At 35.9% G+C, this 25,492-nt stretch overlaps 1 protein-coding gene and 1 pseudogene across 7 annotated transcripts in view; one reads left to right on the plus strand and one right to left on the minus strand.

Annotated features, from left to right (window-relative positions):
- Rab27a (RAB27A, member RAS oncogene family) overlaps positions 1 to 25,492 on the plus strand; it is a 76,730-nt gene that overhangs the window by 46,641 nt on the left and 4,597 nt on the right. For all 7 annotated transcript variants that reach the window (XM_040274945.2, XM_005316591.5, XM_021726848.3 and 4 more), the window contains exons 3-5: positions 6,841 to 6,926; positions 8,275 to 8,378; positions 13,376 to 13,499. In XM_040274945.2, the coding sequence (XP_040130879.1) occupies positions 6,841 to 6,926; positions 8,275 to 8,378; positions 13,376 to 13,499 (314 nt within the window). The remainder of the gene's footprint in view (positions 1 to 6,840; positions 6,927 to 8,274; positions 8,379 to 13,375; positions 13,500 to 25,492) is intronic.
- LOC101962228 (mortality factor 4-like protein 2) lies at positions 24,330 to 25,169 on the minus strand (annotated as a pseudogene).

Genomic DNA, 25,492 nt, shown 5'->3' on the forward strand with positions numbered 1-25,492 from the left:
TTCTCTTGGAAATATGCCTACAAGTAGAGTTTTTGGCCATATGATAACTCTATGTTTAATCTTAGGGATACCTATATTCTTTCAAAGGTTCTACACCATTTTGTATTCTTTTTTTTTTTAAAAGAGAGAATGAGAGAGGGGGGAGAGAGAGAGAGAGAGAGAGAGAGAGAGAGAGAGAGAGAGAGAGAGAGGGAGAGAGAGAGAGAGAAAGAGAGAGAGAGAGAGAATTTTAATATTTATTTTTTAGTTTTTTTTTAATCTTTTATTTTTTTATTGGTTGTTCACAACATTACAAAGCTCTTGACATATCATATTTCATACATTAGATTGAAGTGGGTTATGAACTCCCAATTTTACCCCAAATGCAGATTGCAGAATCACGTCGGTTACACATCCACAATTTTACATAATGCCCAATTAGTAATTGTTGTATTCTGCTACCTTTCCTATCCCCTACTATCCCCCCTCCCCTCCCCTCCCATCTTCTCTCGCTACCCCATCTACTGTAATTCATTACTCTCCTTGTTTATTTTCCCATTTCCCTCACAACCTCTTATATGTAATTTTGTATAGCAATGAGGGTTAGGGTTTTTTAGTTTTTGGCAGACACAACATCTTTGTTTGTATGTGGTGCTGAGGATTGAATCCGGGCCGCACGCATGCCAGGCGAGCGCACTACTGCTTGAGCCACATCCCCAGCTGCCCATTTTGTATTCTTAACAGCCAATATATGAGGGTTCCAGTTCCACCACATTCTCACCAACACTGGTTATATTTCTATTTGGTTCTAACCATTCTTATCTGCATTATATGAATACATAACATATATGATTATTTCTATGTTGTGCATTATAAATATGTTTATAAATATCAATTATAAGTAGAAAAAGAATAAAAGCTAAAACATTTCTAAGGAGGAAATTTATAGTTTAAAATACATATATTGATAAAAAATATCTCATCAGTAATTTAACCTTCTACCTTAAGAAACCAGAAACAAAGGAGTAAGCTAAGCCAAAAGCAAGCAGGGTGGAATGAATAATAAAGATTAGCGTGGAGCTGGATGAAGCAATGGAGCAGTCCTATAATCACAGCAACTAGGGAGGCTGAGTCAGGAGGGTCAAAGCTGACCTCAGCAACTTAGTGAGGCCCCAGGTAACTTTGTGAGATTCTGTCTCAAAATAAAAAGGGCTGGGGATGTGGCTCTGTGGTTAAGCAGTTAAGCACCCATGGGTTCAGTCCCTGGTACCGAAAAAGAAACAAAAGAAAAAGATTACAGTGGAAGTAAATAAATGATCTTTTTCTTGAAAAGATCAGCTAAATTCCTAAAATAAGAAATGAAAGGACAACTCTACCAATTTTATATAAATAAAAAGTTTGTGAAGAAATATTATAAACAACAGTATGCCAACAAATTAGATAATATAAAAGAAATGGAGAAATTTCTACACACAAATAGCTGAAACCAACTTAAGTATCTTAAGTAGACTTGTAACCAATAATGTGATTGAATTACAGTTTCCCACAAAGAAATTGTCCAGGCTCAAACATGTTCACTGATGAATTTTATCAAATGTTTCAAGAGGAAGCAGTCCTTCCCAAACTCTTCTAAAATATAAAAAAGGTGGAAACCTTCCCAACTCATTTCATGAGGCCAATATTGCCCTGATTCCAAAATCAAAAAGACATTCTGAGGGTGGGGAAAAAACTACAGAATGAAGTCCCTTCTGAATATACACAGCAAAATACTAGCAAACACAGTCCAGCAACATTTAAAAAGGATTAAATATCATGACTAAGTGGAATTTATCACTAGAATGGTAAGGTTGGTTTGCCACATAAAAATCAATTAATGTAATACACTATATTAAGAGAATAAATAAATAAAACCACATGGTCATTTCAGCAGACATAGGATAAATATACAATACCATTTCATGATAAAAGTACACATCAAATTAGGAATTAAAGGAATGTTTTCAACCTGATAAAGGCCTCCCATGGCTTTTAGTATATACTTGGTGAATATCTGAATGCAAGGATGACCTCTCTCATCACTTCTATTCAGCATTTATTGGAGGTCCTTGCTCAGGAAGTTAGTCAAGAAAAAGAAAACATATCCAATTGGAAAGGAAAAAATAAAATAGCAAATAACACGATCTTGTATATAGAAATCCTGAGGAACAAATGTGTACAAACACACACAAAAAGACTATTAGAACTACTAAACAAGTTCTCATGCAGTATTAAAGATTAGTTGACATAAATTATATTTTCTGTGTATTTCACATGAACAACTTGAAAATGAAATTTAAAAACCAATTTACAATAGCATCTAAAAATTCAAATATTTAAGAATAAATTTAAAACAGAAGTGCAAAATGAATACTACGAAAGCTTCAAAATATTGTTGAAAGAAATTTTAAAAGATCAAAATGATGGGAAAAAATTCCATGTTCATGGATCAGAAGACTTTATGTTGTGCAGACGGCAATATTCTTCAAATTGATCCATAAATTTAGTTCAATCCCTATCAGAATCCCAGCTGGCTTCTTTATAGAAATTGCAAAGCTAATTCTAAAATTTGAATGGAATTGCCAGATATCCAAAACAATCTTGAAAAAGAATTGAATTGAAGGACTCATACTCCCCAATTTCAAGACTTCCTATAGAGCTACAGTAATTAAAATAGTATGGTATTAGCAGTAGGTTAGAGATATAGATGAATACAGTAGAATTGAGAGTATAGAAATAAACTTTTACATTTATAACCAATTAATTTTTACCTAGGCTATCAAGACCATTCAAGTGGGAAGAGAATAATCTTTTAAACAAATGATGTTGCTATAACTGAGTAGTCACATGCAAAAGAGTGACTGTGAACCCCTGCTTTCACCATATACACAGTTAACTCAGAGTGGATTAGGGACCTAAATGTAAGAGCTAAATCCATTTTTGTGTTTTTATTTTCATTCATCTCAAAGTATTTTATAATATCCCTCATAGTTCTTCTTTGATTCCTTGGTTATTTAAGAGAGGGCAGTTTAATTTCTACATATTTGCAAAATTTGCTATATTATTGCTATCTAATTCTATTCCATTGTGGTTGGAGAACATACTTTGTATAATTTCAGTTGTTTTGAGTTTATTGAGACTTGTTTTATGGCCTAACATATGGTCCGTCTGTCCTTGAGAATGTTTCATGTGTATCTGAAAAGAAAGTTTATTTTTCTGTTGTTGGGTGGGTCAAATGGTTTATAGCTGTCTGTTATATCTAGTTGATTTACAGTGTTATTCAAGTATTCTATTTCCTCATTGACTTTTCTAATTATTCTAGGATTAAAAATGCAGTATTGAAGTATTTAAGTATTATTGTTCAGTTGCCTATTTTTCTCATTCCTTTATCTTCTTGATGGGTTGAGCCTTATATCATTATTAAATATCCTTCTTTATCTCTAATAACAATTTTGGTTCTAACATCTCTTCTGTCTGAAATTATTATTGTCACTTCAGCTCTCTTTTGCCTACTGTTTGCATGCCATATTTTTTTACCCAGCCTTTTACTTATAACCATGTTGTGTTATGGAATGCAAAGTGTGTTTCTTGTAGTAGTATATAACTGGGTAATTGTAAAATCTGTTCTGTCAATCTCTGCCACTTATTTTGAGCTTTTAATCCATTTGCATTGAATGTAATTACTGATAAAGTAGAATTTATGTTTGCCATTTTGCTGCTTGTTTTCTATGTTTTAAGTCTTCTTGTTTTTTTTTTAAAGAGAGAGAGAGAGAGAGAGAGAGAGAGAGAGAGAGAGAGAGAGAGAGAGAGATTTTTTTTTCAGTTTTTGTTGGACACAACATCTTTATTTTATTTTTTATGAGGTGCTGAGGATCGAACCCAGCACATGCCAGGCGAGCGGCTTACCACTTGAGCCACATGCCCAGCCCAAGTCTTCTTTTTGCCTCTCTATTTCTCTATGACTCCTTATTTTGTGTTCAGTAGATATTGACTAATGTACCATTTTAATTTCCTTTTCATATTTTTACTCTATATTGTTATTTTCTCTTTAATTCCTCTGGGTATTACAGATGTCATCGTAATTTTTAACGATTTCGTTTTTATGACTATTAAGGTATCTTCAATACTATACAGATCTTTGATCTTATTTAGTTTCACTTTCTCTCCTGCTTTTTGCTGTTGTCATGCAAATTACCTTTATACACTGCATGCCCATCAACACAGATTCAGAATTAATGTCAAATACAGTTGTATTTTAATCACATAGAAGAAAAGAGTTACAAACAAAAATATATTTGCAGTTTCTTTCATACTTACTTATGTAATTACCTTTACTGGTATTCTTTATTTCTTTTTATGGATTTGAATTATTATCCACTGTCTTCCTAGCTCAGTCTCAAGAACTGTCTTTAATATTTTTCTTGTAGGGCATTTTCTATTTTGTTTGAAAAGTCTTGATTTCTCCTTTAGTTTTAGAGGATTAGCTGTGCAGGATATAGAATTCTTGGTTGGATAGGGTTTTTTTTGGCACTTTGAAAGCCACAGTTTTCTGAGATGCTTTTTATTTTTCTTCATTCTGTTTTTCTGTTCTTAGACTGGAGAATCTTAATCGACCTATATTTAAATTTATTGATTATTGTTTTGTTAGTTCACATCTGCTGTTGAGCCCTTCTCATGAAGTTTGCATTGCAGTAATTGTTCCTTCCTTCATTCTCCCTCCCTCTCTTTCTCTTTTTCCCCATTCATCTTTCCTTCCTCCTTCCTCGTTTTTTCCTCTTTGTTTCTTTCTCCCCTACCTCTTTTTTCAGTGCTAGGGAACAAACCTAGTGGCTTTGTGCATGCTAGGCAGGTGCTCTACCAATGAGCTACATCCCAGCCCCAGTAATTACATTTTCAACTCCAGAATTTCTATTTACTTCTGTTTTTATATCTTTCTCTTTATTGCTATTTTATTAAAAGTCATTGTTCTAATACTCTTTTTTTTTCATTCTTTAGGCATGGTTTCCTTTAGTTCTTTGAACTTATTTCAAATGGCTGACTTAAAGTCTTTGTCTTTGACAACTGAACTTCCTGAGGAACAGTTTTGACTGGCTATTTTCCCCCTGTGTATGAGTTATACTTTCCTGTTTCTGTGTTTGTCTTATAATTTTGTCAAAAACTGGACATTTAAAATAGTATGATGTGGCAATTCTAGAAATCAGCCTCCCATTCCCTCTTGGATTTCTTTTTACTGTTCATGTATTCTCTGACTTATGCTTTACTTCCTCCTTGAGAAGAACCTCAAGGTCAGTCAGAGGTAAGAGATTAGGACCTTTTTAGATCTTTCCTGGGCATCTGTTCAGTCTTGCACACAATTGGCCTTGCAAGTTCCAAGCAATATTTGGGAGTTTTAAAAAAAATCTCCCTGTGAAAATCTCCTTTTCTTTTTTTTTTTTTTTTTTTTTTTTTTTAATTTTTGGCGGACACAACATCTTTGTTTGTATGTGGTGCTGAGGATTGAACCCGGGCCACATGCATGCCAGGCGAGCGCACTACCACTTGAGCCACATCCCCAGCCCTCTTTTTTCTTTTTAACATGTTTTTGATTAGACTTTTGTTGCCTCAACTGATAATGCTACCCCTGGTAGCTGTGTGTTATAATTACTGCTGATTATTTTTAAGAACGACTATAGAGATATAGCTGTAATTATTGAGTAATTTTCTGAGTGTGGTCTGATGGAGACAAGACTTGGGGATGGAACTTTTTTGGAAGCTTCCAGAAAATTCTTTGAAGATGGGGCTTGTAGGGAGCTCCAAACCTGTTCTACCTCCCTTATCTATGGGCTCACTGCTGGGCTAAGGGTTTCCACAGTTACTGTAATTGTGCCTTTGTTGGTGTTTTTTTTTTTTAATTTCTTTTTTTTTTTTAGTTGTATATGGACACAATACCTTTATTTATCTTTATGTGGTGCTGAGGATCGAACCCAGGGCCTCACACGTGCAAGACGAGCACTCTACCACTGAGCCACAACCCCAGCCTGCATTTGTTGGTTTTAATGCAACTACAGAACTCAGATGAGTGGGATAGGAATAGGGCAAGTTAGAGCTCTCTGTTTTTACCCACATTTGGCTATTTTTCATGAATAAGTGATTCTCCTAATGTTGCAAGCTATTGTTACTTTCCAGATTTTGTAAAAGTTGATTTTGACAATTTTTGCTACAATTTTTACCACTTTTATGGTGGAGCTTTGTGGAGGTCCTTTCCTTGATGTTCCAAAATGCTTCCTATAAAATTGTTTTAAGAACATTTTTAAAAGATGGGACAGTGGGGGTCGAGGGGCTGGGGTGGTAGCTCACAGGTAGAATGCTTGCTTAGCATGTGTGAGGCACTGGGTTCAATTCTCAGTATCCCATATAAATAAATAAAATAAAGGACCATTGGCAACTAAAATAAAAAAAACATGGGACAGAGAAAAGCCATAGAAAGGCAATATTTCTTGAAACTAGTGATTTGGAGGAAAGGTAAGTTGATTATTGTTTTATATAAATTTTTATATTATTTGCACATTTTATAACATATACATGTATTTTTTAACCTGATAATTGGAGCTCTTTCTATTTGTATAATATACTTCTAAAGTTTGTAATGCATATATTTTAGTATAATTTATTGTGTTATCCAAATGCAATTATTTGATATAAAATGCCATCATGGTTATATTCTAGATGGGATTATCTTGAGAAGTTTAGATGCTTTGGGGATTTGTACTGAATAGAAAGGCAAGACAAGAAGAGTTCACTTATCTCAGAAGTTCTTTTGATTTCTCTTTTACTTTGCTGTTTTAGGTGTACAGAGCCAACGGGCCAGATGGAGCCATTGGCAGAGGCCAGAGAATTCACCTGCAGTTATGGGACACAGCTGGACAGGAGAGGTATGCAGTCTTCAGTTATGTGCTCCTGACTGGAGGAAGGAGACAGCTACACTCTTGACATAGTGACCTGAGCAGGGAAAGCCAGCCAATTAGCTGATTTGCACCTGGATAAGATATGCTACCAAATTAGCTGTAAATTTATTAATCTGAGATGATAATGGTGGCATTATTTTATGTACAAAGTTCAAAGGAAAAATGAATCCTTTTCAAATTGGACCTTCTTACTTGAGGACTTTTTCTTTCATTATTTTTTTTTAGACTTGTATACTTCATGTACTGTTGCTGTTACTCAACTATAAGAAAGTTACAGAGTTACATGCATTATTACCTAATGGTGGAAATCTAGTGGAAAATCTGGTTGGAATTAATTTGTATGGTCAGAGGTTACTTGACTAAAATAAACCACATGACATCCTGATCTAATGTTGTTTTAGTTAGGTACAGCCTGTTTTATCTCACAGCCTCCTTGAATGATTTTATTTATTTATTTTTAATATTTTATCATGAAAAACTTTAAGCATGTACAAAAAGTAGAGAGGCTAGTACAATGAACCCAGGTACCTGTTATTCAGTTTAAGCAGTTATTGAGTTGTGGCCAGTCTTATTTCATGTATGCCCATGAGCACTTCTCACTCCTTCCTCCCACATTATTTTGAATCAAAGTTGAGATATTGTATTATTTCATTTGCAACTCTTTTGGTATGTATCTCTAAATAATGAATTCTTGTAAACAATTGGTTAAAGTGTTTGAGAAAAACCTAACATTGCTGATTAGATGATGAATTTATACCAATGTTTCCTTCCCTGGAGCCTGCCTGTCAGTTACAGGCTTGTCGTATATATAATCAAGGTGAGAAGAAACTGTTAGAAGGAGAGAGAATAGATAGTGGGATAAAGCCTTGGAACAAGGCAGAGTACCAAGAAAGAGTAGGGAATATCATTCCCACCTTAAAGCAAAGAAATGATTATCAGAGATAAGGGAATTAAAAGATCACGGAACATTTTGTAATGTCAAGTCAAGCTTTCACAGAAGGAAAACTTACACAGCAAGCATTTTTGCTTTTGGCTTAATTAGCTAGTAATTATACAATAAATTCTTGGCTGAGATTGAGAGATCATGAGCTAGTTCTCTTTAACTCCGTCCAGCAGGCTAGGTTTTCAAATCACATGGACTGCTAACACATGAACTTATATAAGTGGTAAATGCTGGTCCTATGCACTTTTGGAATGGCATCATGAGATTTGTTATTGACGAGCTTTGGTAAAGAGGCTGAGGGCATTGCTAGCAGCTTATATTTCAGGAATGGGGCTTTGGTTTAAGTGACCAATCTGTTTTTTATGATCCTAGGTTTCGTAGTTTGACAACAGCATTCTTCAGAGATGCTATGGGTTTTCTTCTACTTTTTGATCTGACGAATGAGCAAAGTTTCCTCAATGTCCGAAACTGGATAAGTAAGTGTTATTGTTTTCCTGCTTCTGCTGCCTGCACTGGGGAGTAGAATACCCGCTTATATCTACTTATGTTGCAAATTCTTTTGGAGGAGCTTTTAGTGTAAATGCTGTTTAAAAGATCATGGTGTTTAGCTTAGGACCAAAGATGACTAAAATACTCTGCTTTTACTAATTCTGATTTGTTAGATACTTCTGTGCTCCAGGTACAAAAGAGCATTTTAAATGTCATCATTTAATAAGTCTGTTGCACAGGGGAAATTCTTATCCCCATTTTACAGATGGGGAAGTAGTTAAATCTCTAAGCATCGCTTGTCTCTTGTGTGCTATCAATTCTTGTATTATCCCTGCATGTTAAGGATATATTACATAGATGTAGTTATCTGTTGAAGGCTTAATGGACCCTATCTCTATATCCTTTCTCTTCTTGGAAGCCCCTTCTCTGCTTTTGGGCTTAGAGCTTCTGCTAAGAGAACCTGACATAGAAAGTTCTAGAACTGCATTGGCAAAAGTCATCCCTTCATTTTGGGCCTTTATTTTGGATTTTTAAACAGATTTGAACCTCTGAAATGATTGGTTTATAGTAAAGACAAATCTCACTGTATGACCAAATAACAGCTTTCAAATGTACGTTTTCTTTGATCATTTTAATAGAACCCTAGAGAATCTGTTAGAGAAGCCTGTGATGTTACATTCTGAACATCCACATCTTTAAAACACTTACTTAAAAGTAATACTTAGGGCTGGGGTTATAGCTCAGTGGTAGAGCGCTTGCCTAGCATGTGTGAGGCACTGGGTTCAGTCCTCAGCACCACATAAAAATAAATAAATAAAATAAAAGTATCGTGTCCATCTACAACTAAAAAATATTTTTTAAAAAGTACTACTTAAGGGCCAGGGTTGTGGCTCAGTTGTACAGCACTTGCCTAGCATGCGTGAGGCACTGGGTTCGTTCCCCGGAACCACATAAAAAAAAAATAAATAAAGGTATTATGTCCATCTACAACTAAAAAATAAAAAAAAATTTTTTTAAAAAGTATTTCTTAAAAATTACTTTGTTTTCTTGGGTTATGAAAGGACATTGGTTATTTTTTGATAGTAAAAAATCTTATTTTAAAAATTAATCTTTAACTTAATTTACTGTGCCCTTCAGAGCATTTTCACATATTTTGTATCTGATCCTCATCATCACCCAGCAAGGAAATTCTCTCTGAGTCTGAGACAGTAATACACTTATCCAAGGACAGGGAGCCTTTGGCTTTCTGTTCAAGTAAGTTGATCACTAAGAATTTAATACTTTATAAATATGGATTTCCTAAATGTTGTTAGGCTTACTGGGCTTCGTTTTGCTAGATGCCTGGTTGACTCGCACACTTTGCTATTTCTCTCAGAGCTGAATGATGATGGCAGTTCCTAATCTCTCAGTCCTTATTTGTTATCCTCTCCTTCACATCATCAGAACAAGTTCTGGAGTTTTCTTTTTAAATTTTTTTTTTTTTTAGTTGTTGATAGACCTTTATTTACTTATATGTGGTGCTGAGAACCAAATCCAGTGCCTCGCACATGCCAGGCAAGTGCAGTACCGCTGAGCCCCAGCCCCAGCCCTGGGGTTTTCTAAAACGTTTAGTAAGGGCCACTAGAGATTGCTCATAGAATCTTAGCATTGAAAGATAATGAACCCACCTGTTTTTCACAGGTAGAAACTGAAATTGAGACATTAGACAAATCTTGCCCATCTTTTTAAAAATTATTTATTTATTCTGAATTGTTATATATGACAGCAGAATGCAATTAATTCCATATTACACATATAGAGCACACTTTTTCAAGTTACTGGTTGTTCATAAAGTATTTTCACACCATTTGTGTCTTCATACATGTATTTAGGGTAATGATGTCTAACTCCTTCCACTGTCTTTCCTACCCATGTCCTTCTCTTCCCCTCCCTCCCCTTTGTCCTATCTAAAGTTCCTCCATTCCTCCCATGCCCCCCCCTCACATTGCCATTATGAGTTAGCATCCTCATATCAAAGAAAACATTCCAATTTTGGTTTTTTGGGATTGGCTTACTTAGCATTTTTGGGATTGGCTTACTTCACTTGGCATTATATTCTCTTAACTCCATCCATTTACCTACAAATGCCATGATTTTATTCTCTTTTAATGCTGACTAATATTTTATTATGTATATATGCCAAAGAAATCTTGCCCATCTTATTAGCTAGTTAGATAAAGAACAGCATTATGCAAAAGTATGAGTATGTGTGTTTGTATTTTGTTTTATTTTCTTTGGAAAGTAAAAAAAAAAAAAATTCTTATTGTCCAGTTAGGTAAACTTACACATATTAAAGATTTCCTATCTTTTCAATGGGAAGCATTCTCCTGCTTCACCCCCATATAAACAAAAAAGAATAATGTTGAATGTCAGAGGCGGTAATATGAAATCTTAATTAGAAATGAAAATTTGTTAGTTATATGTTATTTTTCCTCTATTAACATTTTGAATATTATAGAGATCATCCATTTCTTCTGCTTTAAAAAAAAATTTGGTCAAAATAATAGCTTAAATGTATATATGCATATAGGTAGGTAGGTAGATAGCTTGTCAGCACAAAGGTAGAGAAGTAGCTGTCCTGGGTCCTGGTTGGCCAGGGAGAGAAGTATGGCTCTGTACTCTCCCTTTGCTCCCCCAGAGCTGTCACATAGGTCTTTCTTCATCTGGTGAGACTCTCTCCATGCCCTTTTGGCGAGGGAGATGAGTCTAAGGGTGAGCCTGGATCAGTTTAGGAGACTGAACAATGAGCCAAGTCCTACCCAGATTGAAATCTGAATGGAATCAGGTAGTGTACTCACTCCCCTGCTTTCCTGGAGTTCAGAGGTGTGAGCAGCATGACCGGATTTGTTCCTTACCCAGGGCCAGCTACTTTTGTAATGAGACTTTAAAAGAGCCTAAATTTCTGTAGCCTCCCACATAATGCTATAAGAGCCCAACAGCATATATTTTTCATATTTTGCCCTCTATTTTTATTTTGATTATCCCCTCTGACTGGAAAGCCCTCTCTACAACCACACCATTTAAAAAACCAATTAGAGTTATGCCTGTCCTTTAAAATCTGGCAAAAATTAGCCTCTGCGAAATTCTCTGTGATCAATTTTATCAGAATAAATTTTACCCTTCCTCTTAATCCTTGTTCAAATCTTCACTGTTTGTAGGGTCCTTATCACATACCATCGTAGGTTGTAGCTATTTAGGTATATGCCTTTGTCTTTAGTGAGATTTTCTAAATAAGTTATTAATTTACTTTTTATTTAAGTAATTCACATGGTAGAAAAATAGTTATAAAGAAAACATTACCTGGGCTGGGGATATGGCTCAGTTGGTAGAGTGCTTGCCTTGCATGCAACAATCCCCAGCACCACAAAAAAAAAAAAAAAGAAAGAAAAAAAGAAAACATTACCTATAATTATACCTCCTAACATTTCTAAAATAAAGACTATTAACTATTGTTTTTAGTAATATTTACATAGCTGTTGTAAATGCTTTAATTTATTAATTCTGGGGTTCTCAAATATAAGTGTGTGTTGGAATCACCTGGAAGGTTTGTTAAAAATCAGATTCCCTTCATCTTTACCCACTGTTACTGACTCCATAGATCAGGGGTAGGACCTGATAATTTGCATTCTAACAAGTTCTCAGGTGATGCTAAGGCTGCTGATCCACAGACCTTACCTGGAGAATCACTGAATTAACTCATTTAATTCTCACCATACGAAATAAGTATTGTCATTATCACCTTTTCTAGATAGGGAACTAAGGCAATCAAATAGCTTCCGCAGGGTCACATGGCTAGTAAAAGGAAGAGCCATTATTCAAGCCAAGGCAAATTAGTCCATTTGCATAGCCATTTGAGGTGTTAACAGAGCACAGAGCCTCTCTGGAGACCACAGAGGCTCCATGGTGGACATGACCATAGAGCAAGTCTTGAAGGAGAGTTGTGACTAGATATTCCCGTGTGGGACAGTATGTGCAGCAGTCTGGAGGGAGGAAAAGATGCCACTTTCCTGGAGACAGGCAAAACACAGTTTAGTTTTGCCTGTGTAGGTTTTATTGCCTCTGCTGTCCCTCGAGGGCAAAGGGCAGTATCTTGAAATTCCATGCAAAGTATCAGGCCTGTGTTCATTCTTAGGAAATGCCTGCTGACTTTCTCTTGATTATATCTATAATGGACACGACTTCATAATGAGGAACTAAACTATCAACCTTTTGGTTAATGGTGACAAAAAGTAAATTAGGCCATGAACTTTGAGATAGGCCTTATTGTGAAAGTCAGGGCTACTTTAATTTCTTTCTGTGATGTAAGAAGTAAGACTTTATCTTCCTTCTTTGGGAGATTAGACTATTTAATATAGTGAAGATCTTTTGTTTGATTCATTGCTTTTTTAATAATTATGCCTCCTTACACGTTTTCATGTGAAAAGAGAAAAAGTCTTGGGATAAGAATTGCAATCCCTTGGTTCTGGTGACAGAATCATTTACTGTTTATTCTGTGTCTTCTGTCTTTACTGAATCCTGTATCTTGTTTGTTTTAAATAGGTTGATTCTGCCTTATAATAATAAAAAATAGGTGAAAGACGTTTTAGGTAGAAATAGGTTAGTCTATAAAAAGATAGTTCTTTTAAAAAAGCCATTGCTAATGGAAAGAAAATGTTAAAAGACAAGTGTTTTGTGTGTGTATGTGTGGGTATACATACTTTTGAGGGTTATCACATCTCCTATAAGTCTGAATGAATAATACTGAGATATGTGTTAAGGACAGGAAGAAGTTTTATATTTCTACCCCATACTTTCAGTTTTACAGATTAGATTATTGATACTTTGAAGCATTATATTGGTTTCTTAAATATGTGTATATATTTATGGTATTCAAAACACTTTTGTATGTATTCTTTATTGTGCTTATGTTATTATTTGCCAATAATAAACTTTCTTATATTGTTAGGCCAGCTACAAATGCATGCATATTGTGAAAACCCAGACATAGTGTTATGTGGAAATAAGAGTGATTTGGAAGACCAGAGAGTAGTAAAAGAAGAGGAAGCCAGAGGACTTGCTGACCAATATGGGTGAGTATTTTTGTGGTGAAATCTAGAGAAAACATTTTCATTATAAACCTTTGTGCATGACTGGGTAATAAAAAAGACAAAAATGAAAAATTAAAGCAAAATGCTTGGATGTAGGCCTCGGGAGATGTCAAATATTTACTTTTTATATTAATATCATGATAGTGATAGTGGGAATCATAGAAGAATCATGGGATAAGGGTCTCCCCCAGGAGAAAGATAGCTTTGACTGCAAATGTACTGTCTGAGTAGGGCCTCCTTTTTAAGGTGCCAACTGGAGACTTGTAGGATAAGGAAATCCTTTATGTTGAGCAAGGAAATTTCAAAGCCAGTTCATATAATACTATAGACAGTTCTAGCATTTGAGGTCTTATTGAGTATCACAGACCAGGTACTGACTAAGGGGTGAAATGGAAGGAGACTGGGAGATTCAGCTGTGAGGAGGGTAAGGGCTGGATTAGTGAAAAAGGAAAAAGGGGTAAATCAGAAAAAACACACATGTGGGGCAGAACAGGATTTTAAATCATTTTCAATTTGCAATTGGATGTGGAGTTACACCCAGAGTAGATGATGTTTAACCATGTTAGAAATACCTGGGGCACTTTTAATATATATATGTGTAGGCCTCTGTCCTTCTGACATAGTTGATCTGGAGTTTATGAGGTAGGTGTCAAGTGAATATCTACATGTGAAGGGATCTGTCACAGTGATTTGACCTTATGCACCAGGGAGAGTTGGGTGAGCAGTCTTTATAAGGTGTTGGTTTTGTGTCTCACGCTGAAGCTTGAAGTGCACAGGACAGGGAGTCGGGAAAGAAAGGTGGATGTCAAGTGGAGGATGGAGGTAAGAAGTGAGAACCAGTTGGGACCCATAAGTGTGTACTGAAATTCATGTCAGCCCTTGTTGCCTCGTATCGTAATGATGTGCGTGTCCTGAAAAAACCAGGACCCTCTGCTACAAGGATAGCCACATATACCTGGCTCAGGGGTCCCAGGAGCTAAAGGAAGGTCTGGGGTGGGTGAAGCAGGTGCAGGTCTGATTGCTGGTTTATATCAACAAGGTGAGCCAAGAGATAAGGAACAGTATGTAAAAGCATTAAAATGGCTACTGCTTCACTTCTGCCCTCCATATCTCCCCCAGATCTCTTTTGTGGTGTACCCTAAGCAGGAAGGAAATTCTGGAAAATGTTCACCCCAGCCAGGTTGATATATTAAAGAGGCACCACACCAGGGGATTCTGGGCAGTGGTGTCCTCTGCAGGATATTCATATGTGGTGGTTGAGAGTGATTGGGGAGATTCTGAGGTGGAGGCTGACAAAGGACCACAAGCAGTTCTGATAATGCACCCCACTCTGCCCCACCCCTTGAGAGGCACTCAAGAAAGTAGAAGGGAAACAGGGAGAGGTTAAATACCACAGAGAATGCTGAAATGTTGAGAACTGTGTTGCAAGGGGGTAAAGAGGAAGTAAGCTATGAAGCAATGGAAGCCAGATACCTAGACCATGTTTTTGACAAGTGTGTCAGTAAGGGCAAGAGCAGGGCAACTATAGGAGTTAGCTTCAGCTAGCAAGTGTATTCTTAAGTATTGGGGGAGAGTCAAGATTGACTTCTCTCTCTGGGCTTCTTGAGCCTTTGCTTTTTTTTTCCTCTGGTCTGGGTCTCAGAATTCCAGTCTGCCTGGTAGCAGAGAGCCTGGCATTGCCTTCTGTCACATTGGGATTCTGAGGAGTGTGGAGACTGTTTCTCACCTGTGTCCAGCTCACAACAGCTGTGGGATGTTTCACAGAGAGGAGCCCAATCTTAGTTGTTGAGTTAAAATGAGAAGAAAAGGGATTAACAGATTGGAATAACTGAAACTCTTGAAGAAGATGAGAGAAGGAAGGAAACAGAATTCCAATGGGATTTAGAAAGCAGTGTGGTTCTGTAGGCTCTCTGGCACTTTTAGATGAAAATATGATGGAACAATTTGGCTCCTATGTATTTTACAAGTTTGGCATAAACATTTAATGATTATTTTCACAGAAATCATGATTCATTCTTCATAATTATAACATTTTCATTGGTGGCCAATGTACTAAAAGGACTGTGTCAGTCAGTACATCCTTGTATTTAACAGTTAGAAAACAAGGGTACACCTTATGGCATATTTTCATATCATTTACATGTTCTGATAAGTTTACATTTTTTTGTTACCACAGTCATAAAAACAGATCATTGGTTCACAAGTAGTTTTGTGCCACATATATAAAATAAGAGCTTGTGTCTTAGAAAAACTTTGCAAATTGGTAATGAACATTATAGTGTAAATATGGAGCATGAATCTGTGAGTGCTGGAACAAGTATATATGAAAATGAGGACTTCATGCAGCAGCAAAACATGTGCACATGATGATGAATATCAGAAAATTTTTTTTAGTAGTTTAGGAGTCTATTTACCCCTAATTCTTTAAGCATTTTTTATGCATTCATTTTTTTCTATGAAACTTGGTTAAATTTATTTTGAAGCTCTTCGGTCACTTTAAACAAGACAAAATGATCTCTCTGGTTAACCAATTGAGATTTTCCAGAACAAATGGAAAACAGTGCTTTTCAATGTGTTGTATTGAATGCTATTGTCAATGAAGTCAGAGAAAATAGCAAAACAGAGACTTGTTCAAACTTGGGCACCAGTCAGACAAAATGATTGCTGTCTACACTGTTGTTAAAACATTTTAAAAATAATTACAAAGTCAATGATGAATACATTAGAATAGAAAACAGAATGAAATATTGGCAACAATATTCTTTTAGATGATACTGTTAGGTCTCAAATATGTATCAGAATCACTGGAACACCAAGTCTCTCAGAGGCACTGATTCAGTAGGTCTGAGATGGATCAGATAAATTTATATTTGTCACTGATTTTCAGATACTGTTGCTGCTGGTTCAGTATGGCACTTTAGGAACATGTGCAGAAGCTAAGTTCCTATCAGATGTGCATGCTAGCAGATATTTTCCTTGAAGAGAATCATTTATACATAGAATATGAGATAGTTATTTACTTGCACCCTGCTTGGGTAGAGGAAATGTGTCCAATGATTTTTCATTGGAAAATCCATGCTAAAGAGAGGAGGATTTTTTTCCTATGTAATTTTATCAGTTATGCTATAGATGGGAAGGGACACTCGAATCAGTACTGAGGAAGGGCTAACCACAAGTGAGTAAGCAACGAATTCATTATGTGAGTAAAAATGGTTGGATCAAAATGCTTGTCCTCACTGCTTTATTCAAAGAGGATAGTTTGTGGTGACAATAAGTCATTTTTTAAAATGCAGAGTCTGAGGGAAGTAGAGAAAATTGTGGATGTGATCAAAACACGACAACTGAATGTACATATTTCATGTTCTGTGCAAAGAAATGGGTAGCAAATTTAAGAGGACTTTTTCCTGACTGAAGGCTGATGGCAGTTGATGAGGAAGGAACTCAAAAGTTTCTGGAACAAAAGAGGAGTTAAAAACATTTATTTGTAACATTAAAAAAATCAGTATAAACCATTTCTTAGATTTTTAAAAATTTTATTAGTTGTTGATGGATCTTTATTTGTTTATTTATATGCGGTGCTAAGATATGAACCCAGTGCCTCGCACATGCTAGGCAAGCACTCTATCACTAAGCCACAATCCCAGCCCATTTCTTAGATTTTAAGTGGCAGAGCTTAGCAGAAGCTGTCTTACCTAGTCTGAGCTAGATGAAACGTGATATGAATCACTTGGTCATCCCCAGTTTGGTTCTTTGCAAACTTGGTAACATCCTTCCTTGATAAGAGAAATAAATTATTGCTGTATCATTGGGCATGTTTTAATGGCACACAAATAAACCATAATCAAACATACAAGCTGATTTCCGGAGCCCAATACAACTCAGGTAAGGATCTAGATTTCATTTGCCACAGTCTCTCAGGTTCAGGCAGCACACCATTTCTTTTTCTGTAAATGTTATTCAGTTAGTATCCAGAAGACTATGAAATACCAAGACTCACTTCTCCTTTATGTGAAAAATTTCTCCACAATTTCTGGATCCACATGTGAATCAAATACAGAGAACCATATAACAACCATCCAACATACTTACTGTCATTCCTGGCAATTTCTAGCTGGGATTTAGGATCTTCTAGTTTTGAGGGAATAAATAATAGAAAAGAAACCAGCTGGATGTGAATTCTGACCCATGGCCTGAGTGAGATATGAATGTCTTGGTGTAAAACTACAAATAATACCATCCCTCTCATTGATATGAAGCTGTAAACATTTCATTTAATTTTTTTTATTTTAAAATTTGTGATTAATCTACTTTAAAAAGCACATTAAAATTAGTTGTCTGCATGTACTTCAAATGACCATTTATAAACTGATATTTAGACAGATTTTTTTTCATACCTTTGGCAATACTGCTCCATGACAGTGCTACATTAGCACCACCATGTGGAGAGAGGGAGCAATACCAATTTTTCTATGATTATAAAGGGGGCAGGTGATCCTCTTGAACTTTTGCTAAGATTACTAAATTTTGCCTAATAAGTTTTTAGAAAAGTATCATATTTTTGAGAGAAGAAAAATCCCATTGTATGAAAATTTATTGAACCCTGGCTGGGCGCTACACTTGTGCTAAGCACTGAGCGTGTGTTATCTTATTTCCTCCTCACCAAGACCTCATGAGCAGAGCTTCTTCCCCTTTACTGATAAGGAGCAGCAGATCCCAGAGCTGGAGGCCAGAATACGAGGAGGTGCCTTTAGAACCCAGAAACTTTATTGCTGTTCTTATTCCTTTCTTTTTGTTTACTCTTTCTTCCCCAGCCCCAGAATTTGAGATCTTTTTATATTGCTTTAAAAAACATAAAATATTTAATGAAAGTGCTTAGGTAAAATAGCTCAAACTCCTTCTGAATGTGAACATCAGAAGCTGTGAACATAAAAATATTTCTAACTCCATTCACTTCATCTCCTATATGCAGTCTAACTTTTAAGAGTGAGTACAAGACATATCTGTCTCAGGCATCATTTTCTTATGGTAGAAGAAGTCAAGTTTATTAGATTTGAACAAAAATAAGGAATTCAGCAATGGCAAAATCCTCAAGAGGACTCTAGACTAATTCAGTTTAAATGGAGGTCTAAGTGTTAGTAGCTGTGCTATTCTGGATATAGCAATCTAAATAAAAACATCAAGAAGTGTAGAAAAACAATATTAGGAAAAGTTTGGTTATGACTTTCATTATCTTTAATAGCAAAAAGAAAAATAATGGAGACTGAAGTTGAAACATTTTGAAGGTTTTATCACCTGTGTTTGCCTGAAGTTCAATATGTCACTTATTTTATTTTTGAAGTCATTTAATAGATGTTATAAAAAGAAAATTTACCATGGGTAAAAAAATTCTACAATTCATAACAATTTCTTTCTCTTAAATGCACATGAGTTAAACATAATCCTTTTAAAAAAAATAAAAGGAGGCTCTCTATCATGATCTATATTTTCAAATTTTTATTTTTCTAAATTTTTCTACATTTTTTTTTTTCAAAATGGAAGGAGAGTTTTCAGGGTTTTCTCTGTGGATCTTATCTAATTCACTTTTCCTCTAGCAGTCAAGGAACTGAGAGTGGAATGGAGTGAACTTTAGTATTCATTTATTCCTGAGGACTTACAAAAGCCATATTACCCTAATTATGTAAAAACAAACAAACAAGTAAAAACCCAAAAAACTCTGTTGAGTTGGAAGACTTTGAAGTTGTTAACCTGACTCATGGTCCCATGACTTGGAGTTTCATAGATGGCAGGAAAATATACTTTTATTTGAAAACAAACACGAGTTTGTTACTTGAATTTTGGGTTACAAATCTAACCTATGTCTTGTAAATATTGCATATCTTTTAATGAGTAACTTAAAATTTATAGCTTAACTACTTTACCTTGAAATTCAATCAATTAAGTATTGCTTCAGTTAATAAACATTGGTCAATAGCTCATAGCTAAAGAAGCACCAGCCATTTTTATGTTGGTATTAATCAGTAAAAAATCCATTTTTATCAGCATTTTAGTGAAGACCACTTGGAGGAACAAGAAGTTTGATAAGGATGTGAGGGAGGCAAATGCTTTGGAGCATGAAACACTTTTCAGAACCTGTATGAGAGAGCCATTCTTGATGTGGGGAAGTATGCTTCTGCCTACAAGAATTAGTACAGCCCAGTACTGTAGATTTTATAAATCAGCTACATCGCACATTAAACTAACATTTGTGAACTAGCAGGAAACTTAATATTTACAATGTTGCTATGACATGTAGCTGTGACTTTACATGATTCAGTGACATTATTTCTTTGGGATGATGTGTTCCAAGTTTTAAGCAAAAATTTAAATACATTTTGTTAACTAATCCATTTCTATATTGGAAATAAACATTAAGTTTCACTATGTGTCAGATTATGATGGAAGTGCTTTAAAATATTAGCTCATTTAATCTTTTTGAAAAAAACTTTTTAGATGTTGATGGACCTTTATTTTATTCATTTATTTATATGGGGTGCTGAGAGTTGAACCCAGTGCTTCAAAATAGCCAAGTGCTCTACCACTGAGCCACAACCCCAGCCCCAGCTCACTTAACCTCTACAAGAAAATACTGATATTTGGTATTACAGATGAAGCTATTAAAGCATAGAGATTAAATAGCTTACCAGAGTTACTCAGTTGGTAAAATTTAATACTAGGATTTGAATCCAGTCAATTCCAGAGATTATAACTTTTACCCATTGCATCATACTGTCCATAACTTTCATGCATAAGTTTTAGAGTTTTCAAAGTACTTGCAACTATGTTTTCTTATATGTGCTCAAAAGTGACTGTGAAGTAATTTTCAGGAAGTGAGAGTAAAGAAACTGTGGGAAGGAAAAATAGCTCAAAGGAGATTCAGTTGGGAAATCAACTGAGATAGAGAACTCCAGAGTTGGAAAGAAATTTATAATTGACCTTGAGGGAATTTAAAAAATTAGGTGCACACCTGTAATCTCAGTGACTTGAGACATTGAGGCAGGAGGATTACAAGTTTGAGGTCAGCCCCAGCAAATTAGCAAGACCCTGTCTCAAAATAAAGTTAAAAGGACCTGGGATGTAGTGGTAGAGTTCTTGCCTAGTGTGTACCAGGCCCTCGGTTCATTACCTAGTATGGCTCCCCCAAAAAAAAGAAAAAGAAAAAAAGAAAAAGAAAAGAGTAGCACATACTTATGATTTAGTATTTAAAGAAAGTTTATTCTCAACTACTTTTTAAAAAAATCTTTTTTCTACTTTTTTTTTTTAGTTATTTCCAATTTATTCTTGGGGAGGTGAGTTTTAATAGCTTTTCCCTGTAATAATATATTTCTGATTGATAGAATGGTCAAGCTCTCTCCTTAAGTATAAGCAATGTTCCATAGACATTAACTGATTCTTCGTGAGTATAAATGAGAGGGATGAAGAAAATCTAAGTGTTTACATTTTAAAAATGCTCAATCCAAAATTCTACTCTGGGGGCTGGGGATGTGGCTCAAGCGGTAGCGCGCTCGCCTGGCATGCGTGCGGCCCGGGTTCGATCCTCACCACCACATACCAACAAAGATGTTGTGTCCGCCGAGAACTAAAAAGTAAATATTTAAAACAAAAATTCTCTCTCTCTCTCTCCTCTATCACTCTCTCTTTAAAGAAAAAAAATTCTACTCTGTAGCAATATTAACATCACAAACCGTCACCTAGATTTAGCTCAATGACATCATAGGCACTCAGTAAAGAAATATTTATTGAATTCAATCACAAATCACATTAATCAAATATTACATGTGATGAGTGGGGAGGGACAGAGATGCACTATCTTAATTTTGTAACAAGGAAGATAGAAGATAGAAGAAAAAAGATCGATGGTAACCAAAGACATAATCAGACAGGAAGTTTGAAACCTCCCAAGACTGTCTTTTTGCTCAACAAACTCAACTCTGATTGAGATATTTTGGAGTCAGCAAATGAAAGGGCAGTAGTATGTGGACATGCTGGATTCCGTGGAGCACCGTGTCTTGCAGACCTTGCAGAGGGTTAGATAAGTGCCCAGATGAGGCGATGGTTGGTCAGCCAGCGTTTCACAGGTATGCTCACACAGGAGAGAAGTGCATAGTTCTGTTGCCAGGCCTTTTGGCTTCTGGAGAAAGTGTATTGACAAGATAATGGCATGAGGAATCAGAATGGAGAAATCACCTTCTGTTCCCATACATATCCCCTTAACATGTGTCTTAGTAATATTCCTGCCGGAATATGTCTTTCATTACTGTTTTGGAACAGTTCTGAAAAAAAATTAAAAAGTTACAAATAATTAAAAAAACCCTAAAACTTTAGAAGATCTCCTGTAGAAGCTGTTACTTGCAAGAAACAGTAAAAGAATGAGGGAACTGGTAATGTGAGTCACTGAGGTAGAGTTAACATGCTATGAGAATACAGGAAAACAGATAGTCCAAGAAGAGTGATCATGGAGGATTTTAGAGTTCTGTTAAATTTAAGGAATGTTTTACTGAATCTAGCTGCAGACCCCCCTTTCCCTGAGGTGCTACATCTTTCTTTTGTATTTTTTATAGTTGAGAACATTTTGGCTAGATGCTTTGCCAAATGGTGTAAAGGAAATCAACAGTTTGAGGTTGTAAAATTTTATCATCAATTTTTATGTATTTATTAAGAAGTAAGAAGAAAGAATCTTTTAGTTGATTAATTGATCCTCAGGAAGATTGATTTCTCAAGATGATATGAAAAGTAGTCTTACTGTTTTGAAAAAATGTCTTGTAAGTTATTTAAAAAGTTACATATATATATCACAAGTGCTTGAATCATAGCACAAATGGATATATGAGATTAGATGGTCTTGAGGAATGCAGATGCTACAGAATTCAAAATGTCTTAAGTGTATGGTCCAGGAGTACAGCCTGGAACTGACAGATAGCAACACCTTTGACAAACATTGCCAGGGCCCTTTGATTTCTCTCCAATTTCGGCTTTTTTTTTTTTTTTTTTTTCTCCAGCAAGTGAAAGAGATTTATCTATTTTGGAAATCTTCACACAAAAAATAAATTTTGGAACCAGTAAAACCTATGGTTAGGCCGGTTACACTGGTATTAGACAACTCTGGATCCAAATCCTGTTTCTTTCTAGCATTGTGAAATTGGGCTAATTACTGCATTTTTCTGAGCCTCAGTTTAATCATTTGTGAAACAGGAATGTTGTGTACCTGAATAAAACCGTGGCCATATGTAATGAGTTCATGCACATAAAACACATGCATGTTTTTAATAATTATTACTGAGCTACCCAATTTCCCCCTTCATTTTAAAATAAATAATATATACCAACTTGTTTCAATCCAGGCAAACTAGAATGCTGTAAAGAAAATAAGAGGAATCCCCAAAGCAAAAAGGAGGGGGGTCACCAAAACATGATAATAGTTCTAGTTCAGAAAATATTTATTAGCGTGTTGTAAAAGTTGAAGTCAACTATATTATTTTCCCCTTTTAGTTAGTAGTTTTGGAAATCAGTATCTAATAAACCCTGAGAGAACATTGAAGACCTTTGTGGGGAGATAGGAAGAACCCCATTTTTTATTGTGTCATTTATTAACTAAATGACATTGTTTAGACCTCCTAGAGTCTCTGGGCCTTTCTTGCCACAGGTCTAGTTTAAGAACTTTTTCTTCTAGATAAAAATGAAAGGGGAGTAGGATACGGGCATGGTGGAATCAGTGGAGCAACCCTGTCTTGCAGAACACACAGATTCTGTTCTCCTCCCTGAATCCATTCTCCTTTCTACCTCCTCTGACAAAATCATCCTGTCTCCTTCCTACACAACATTGTTGGAAGACAACATCCGTGCCCTACCCCTTCCCTTCTTCACAGAATTCCCATTTTCTTTCTTTGTCTGTTTTGCTTTGAGAGGACTTACTATTCAGGAGATGCTGGTGTGAGCCCCAAGCCCAGCCTGACTACTTGATGTAAGTCAGTTATGATTTTTTCATTCCTTTTTTTTGGTTTTGTTTTGAAATTTAGAAACAAATTTTACTTAAGATCTGAAGTACAATTCCTAAAATATCAACTTTTCCAGAAAACTGTGACTATACAATAACATATTGCCTCTATCATATTAGAATGTACATTAGACACAAATACAAAAACCAAGAATCAAACCACCATCCTTCAACAATTTGAGGAAAGAAAGAATGCCTACACAATGACATGCATGGATTTCAGAGGACGGGCTATTTTACTTTAAGCTCCATTGGAAAAAAAAAAGAGCAGAAACATTTGGGTTTTGGGGTATGTACATTAAGTTGAAGCTTTAGCACTAGGAATCAAGGCATTTTGACACATAGCGTTTAACACACATTAGAAAATTGTGTAGTGTCAAGGGATAGAACCACCAGCGTTCACGTGGTGTTGTCAACTAGGCAATAAAATGTTCTATTAAATGTTTCTTCTTTGTCTAATTACTGCATAAACTGGTAGCAACTTTGAAATGAGGAGGGAGTTTTCACTCCTTTTATTTTCTGTTTAAAACAGAACAGAAAACAAACTGAAACATAAGCCCTGCTATACATTAACAATCTTACTTCATTTTTTTTTTCTCATACTGGGGATTGAGCCCAGAGTCTAGGCAAGTGCTCTACCATGGATGAGCATCCCTATCCCTATCTTAACAGTTTTAAAGAACATTAGCTATAGGAAAAAAAAAAAACACAAAAACCAGGAACAGAATTGTTCTTGGTGTTTACAGATACCAGATGTAACAGTGAGTGATCAGTAGAACCTCTCACAGGGCTTTGTGGTATTACTGAGCAGAAGCTATTTTGTAATTACTGGCGGTTAACAGAGATGCAGAATTCTTTGCCAGATATTTTAGGAAATCATACAGATAGCCCAATAGTAATGTAAGGTTCTTCTCATCAAAGACAGCATAGGCCAACTTGATCAAATTCTTACAAATAATTTCAGTAGGTGTGGAGCTCCATAAACCCGGGACACTGGCGCATTAGGGTAGGCCAAAAGGATTTTGGCATACTGGGGCCTCTCTCATTTGTAGAGCAACTAAGTGCCCAATATCACATTGAAATATTCTTATTCCTGCCACAGCTTTATATACTGCTTACTCTTTATGGTTGACATTTTCCTGTGATTTCTTACAAATTTTAGAATAGCACCTACGTCTTAGCAGAGAGTTGAAACTGCTGCTGGTTACTAAGACCCACTCCTCAACAAGCCAAGGTTGTAATTCTTCAGGAATCTTCACTTTAACTTCCATTCTAAAATGTCTGTTCACTTTCCACAGTGGGATTTCCCTGCCTCCCCTTTTTTTCTGGGGGGAGGATGCTGGAGAGCTTTGCTGGAACTGCCACCATCTCCATTTCTAGGAGTCTTCTGTCCTTCTTTCTTGTCTTCCTCAAGGATTCTGAAGGGGGGTTTTATGCAGAGTGCCCCTACCCCCATCTTCCTTGGAGAGTTGGCTCAAGATTCTTTGTGAACGAGCTGTCTTTTTTCTTGAGGAGGCACCTTTTACCATACGTCTCTGCATATTGCTTTGAGTTGGTTTTTTGAAGTTGTCTTCTGCAGGTTGTTGTCCACGAGTTTGAAAATCCCTCTTTCTAGAACACATTCAACTCTGTTTTTATTCCAAATGACAATCTTCCTTCTTTCCCTTCCAAGAACTCCTAATGATTTTCCACATGGACTCTTACAGATCTTCTGGGATGATCTGGAAGGATGAAGTGGGAGATACAACCCCAGGTTCTGTAGTCAGGGATGGTTCTGCAATAAGGATCAGATTTCCTGATCCTTACTTATGGCAGACTTAGCTTTTCTGAGGATGACCTGAAATGAGAATCCAGTTCTTTCTAGCAGCTGCCATGTGATCACTACTCTGCCCCCAGCTGCCACAGTCACTACCATTCTTTGCCAATGTTTGGTTTTGAGCAACGA

The sequence above is a fragment of the Ictidomys tridecemlineatus genome, chromosome 5, assembly GCF_052094955.1.
Source record: "Ictidomys tridecemlineatus isolate mIctTri1 chromosome 5, mIctTri1.hap1, whole genome shotgun sequence".
NCBI classification, from domain to species: domain Eukaryota; kingdom Metazoa; phylum Chordata; class Mammalia; order Rodentia; family Sciuridae; genus Ictidomys; species Ictidomys tridecemlineatus.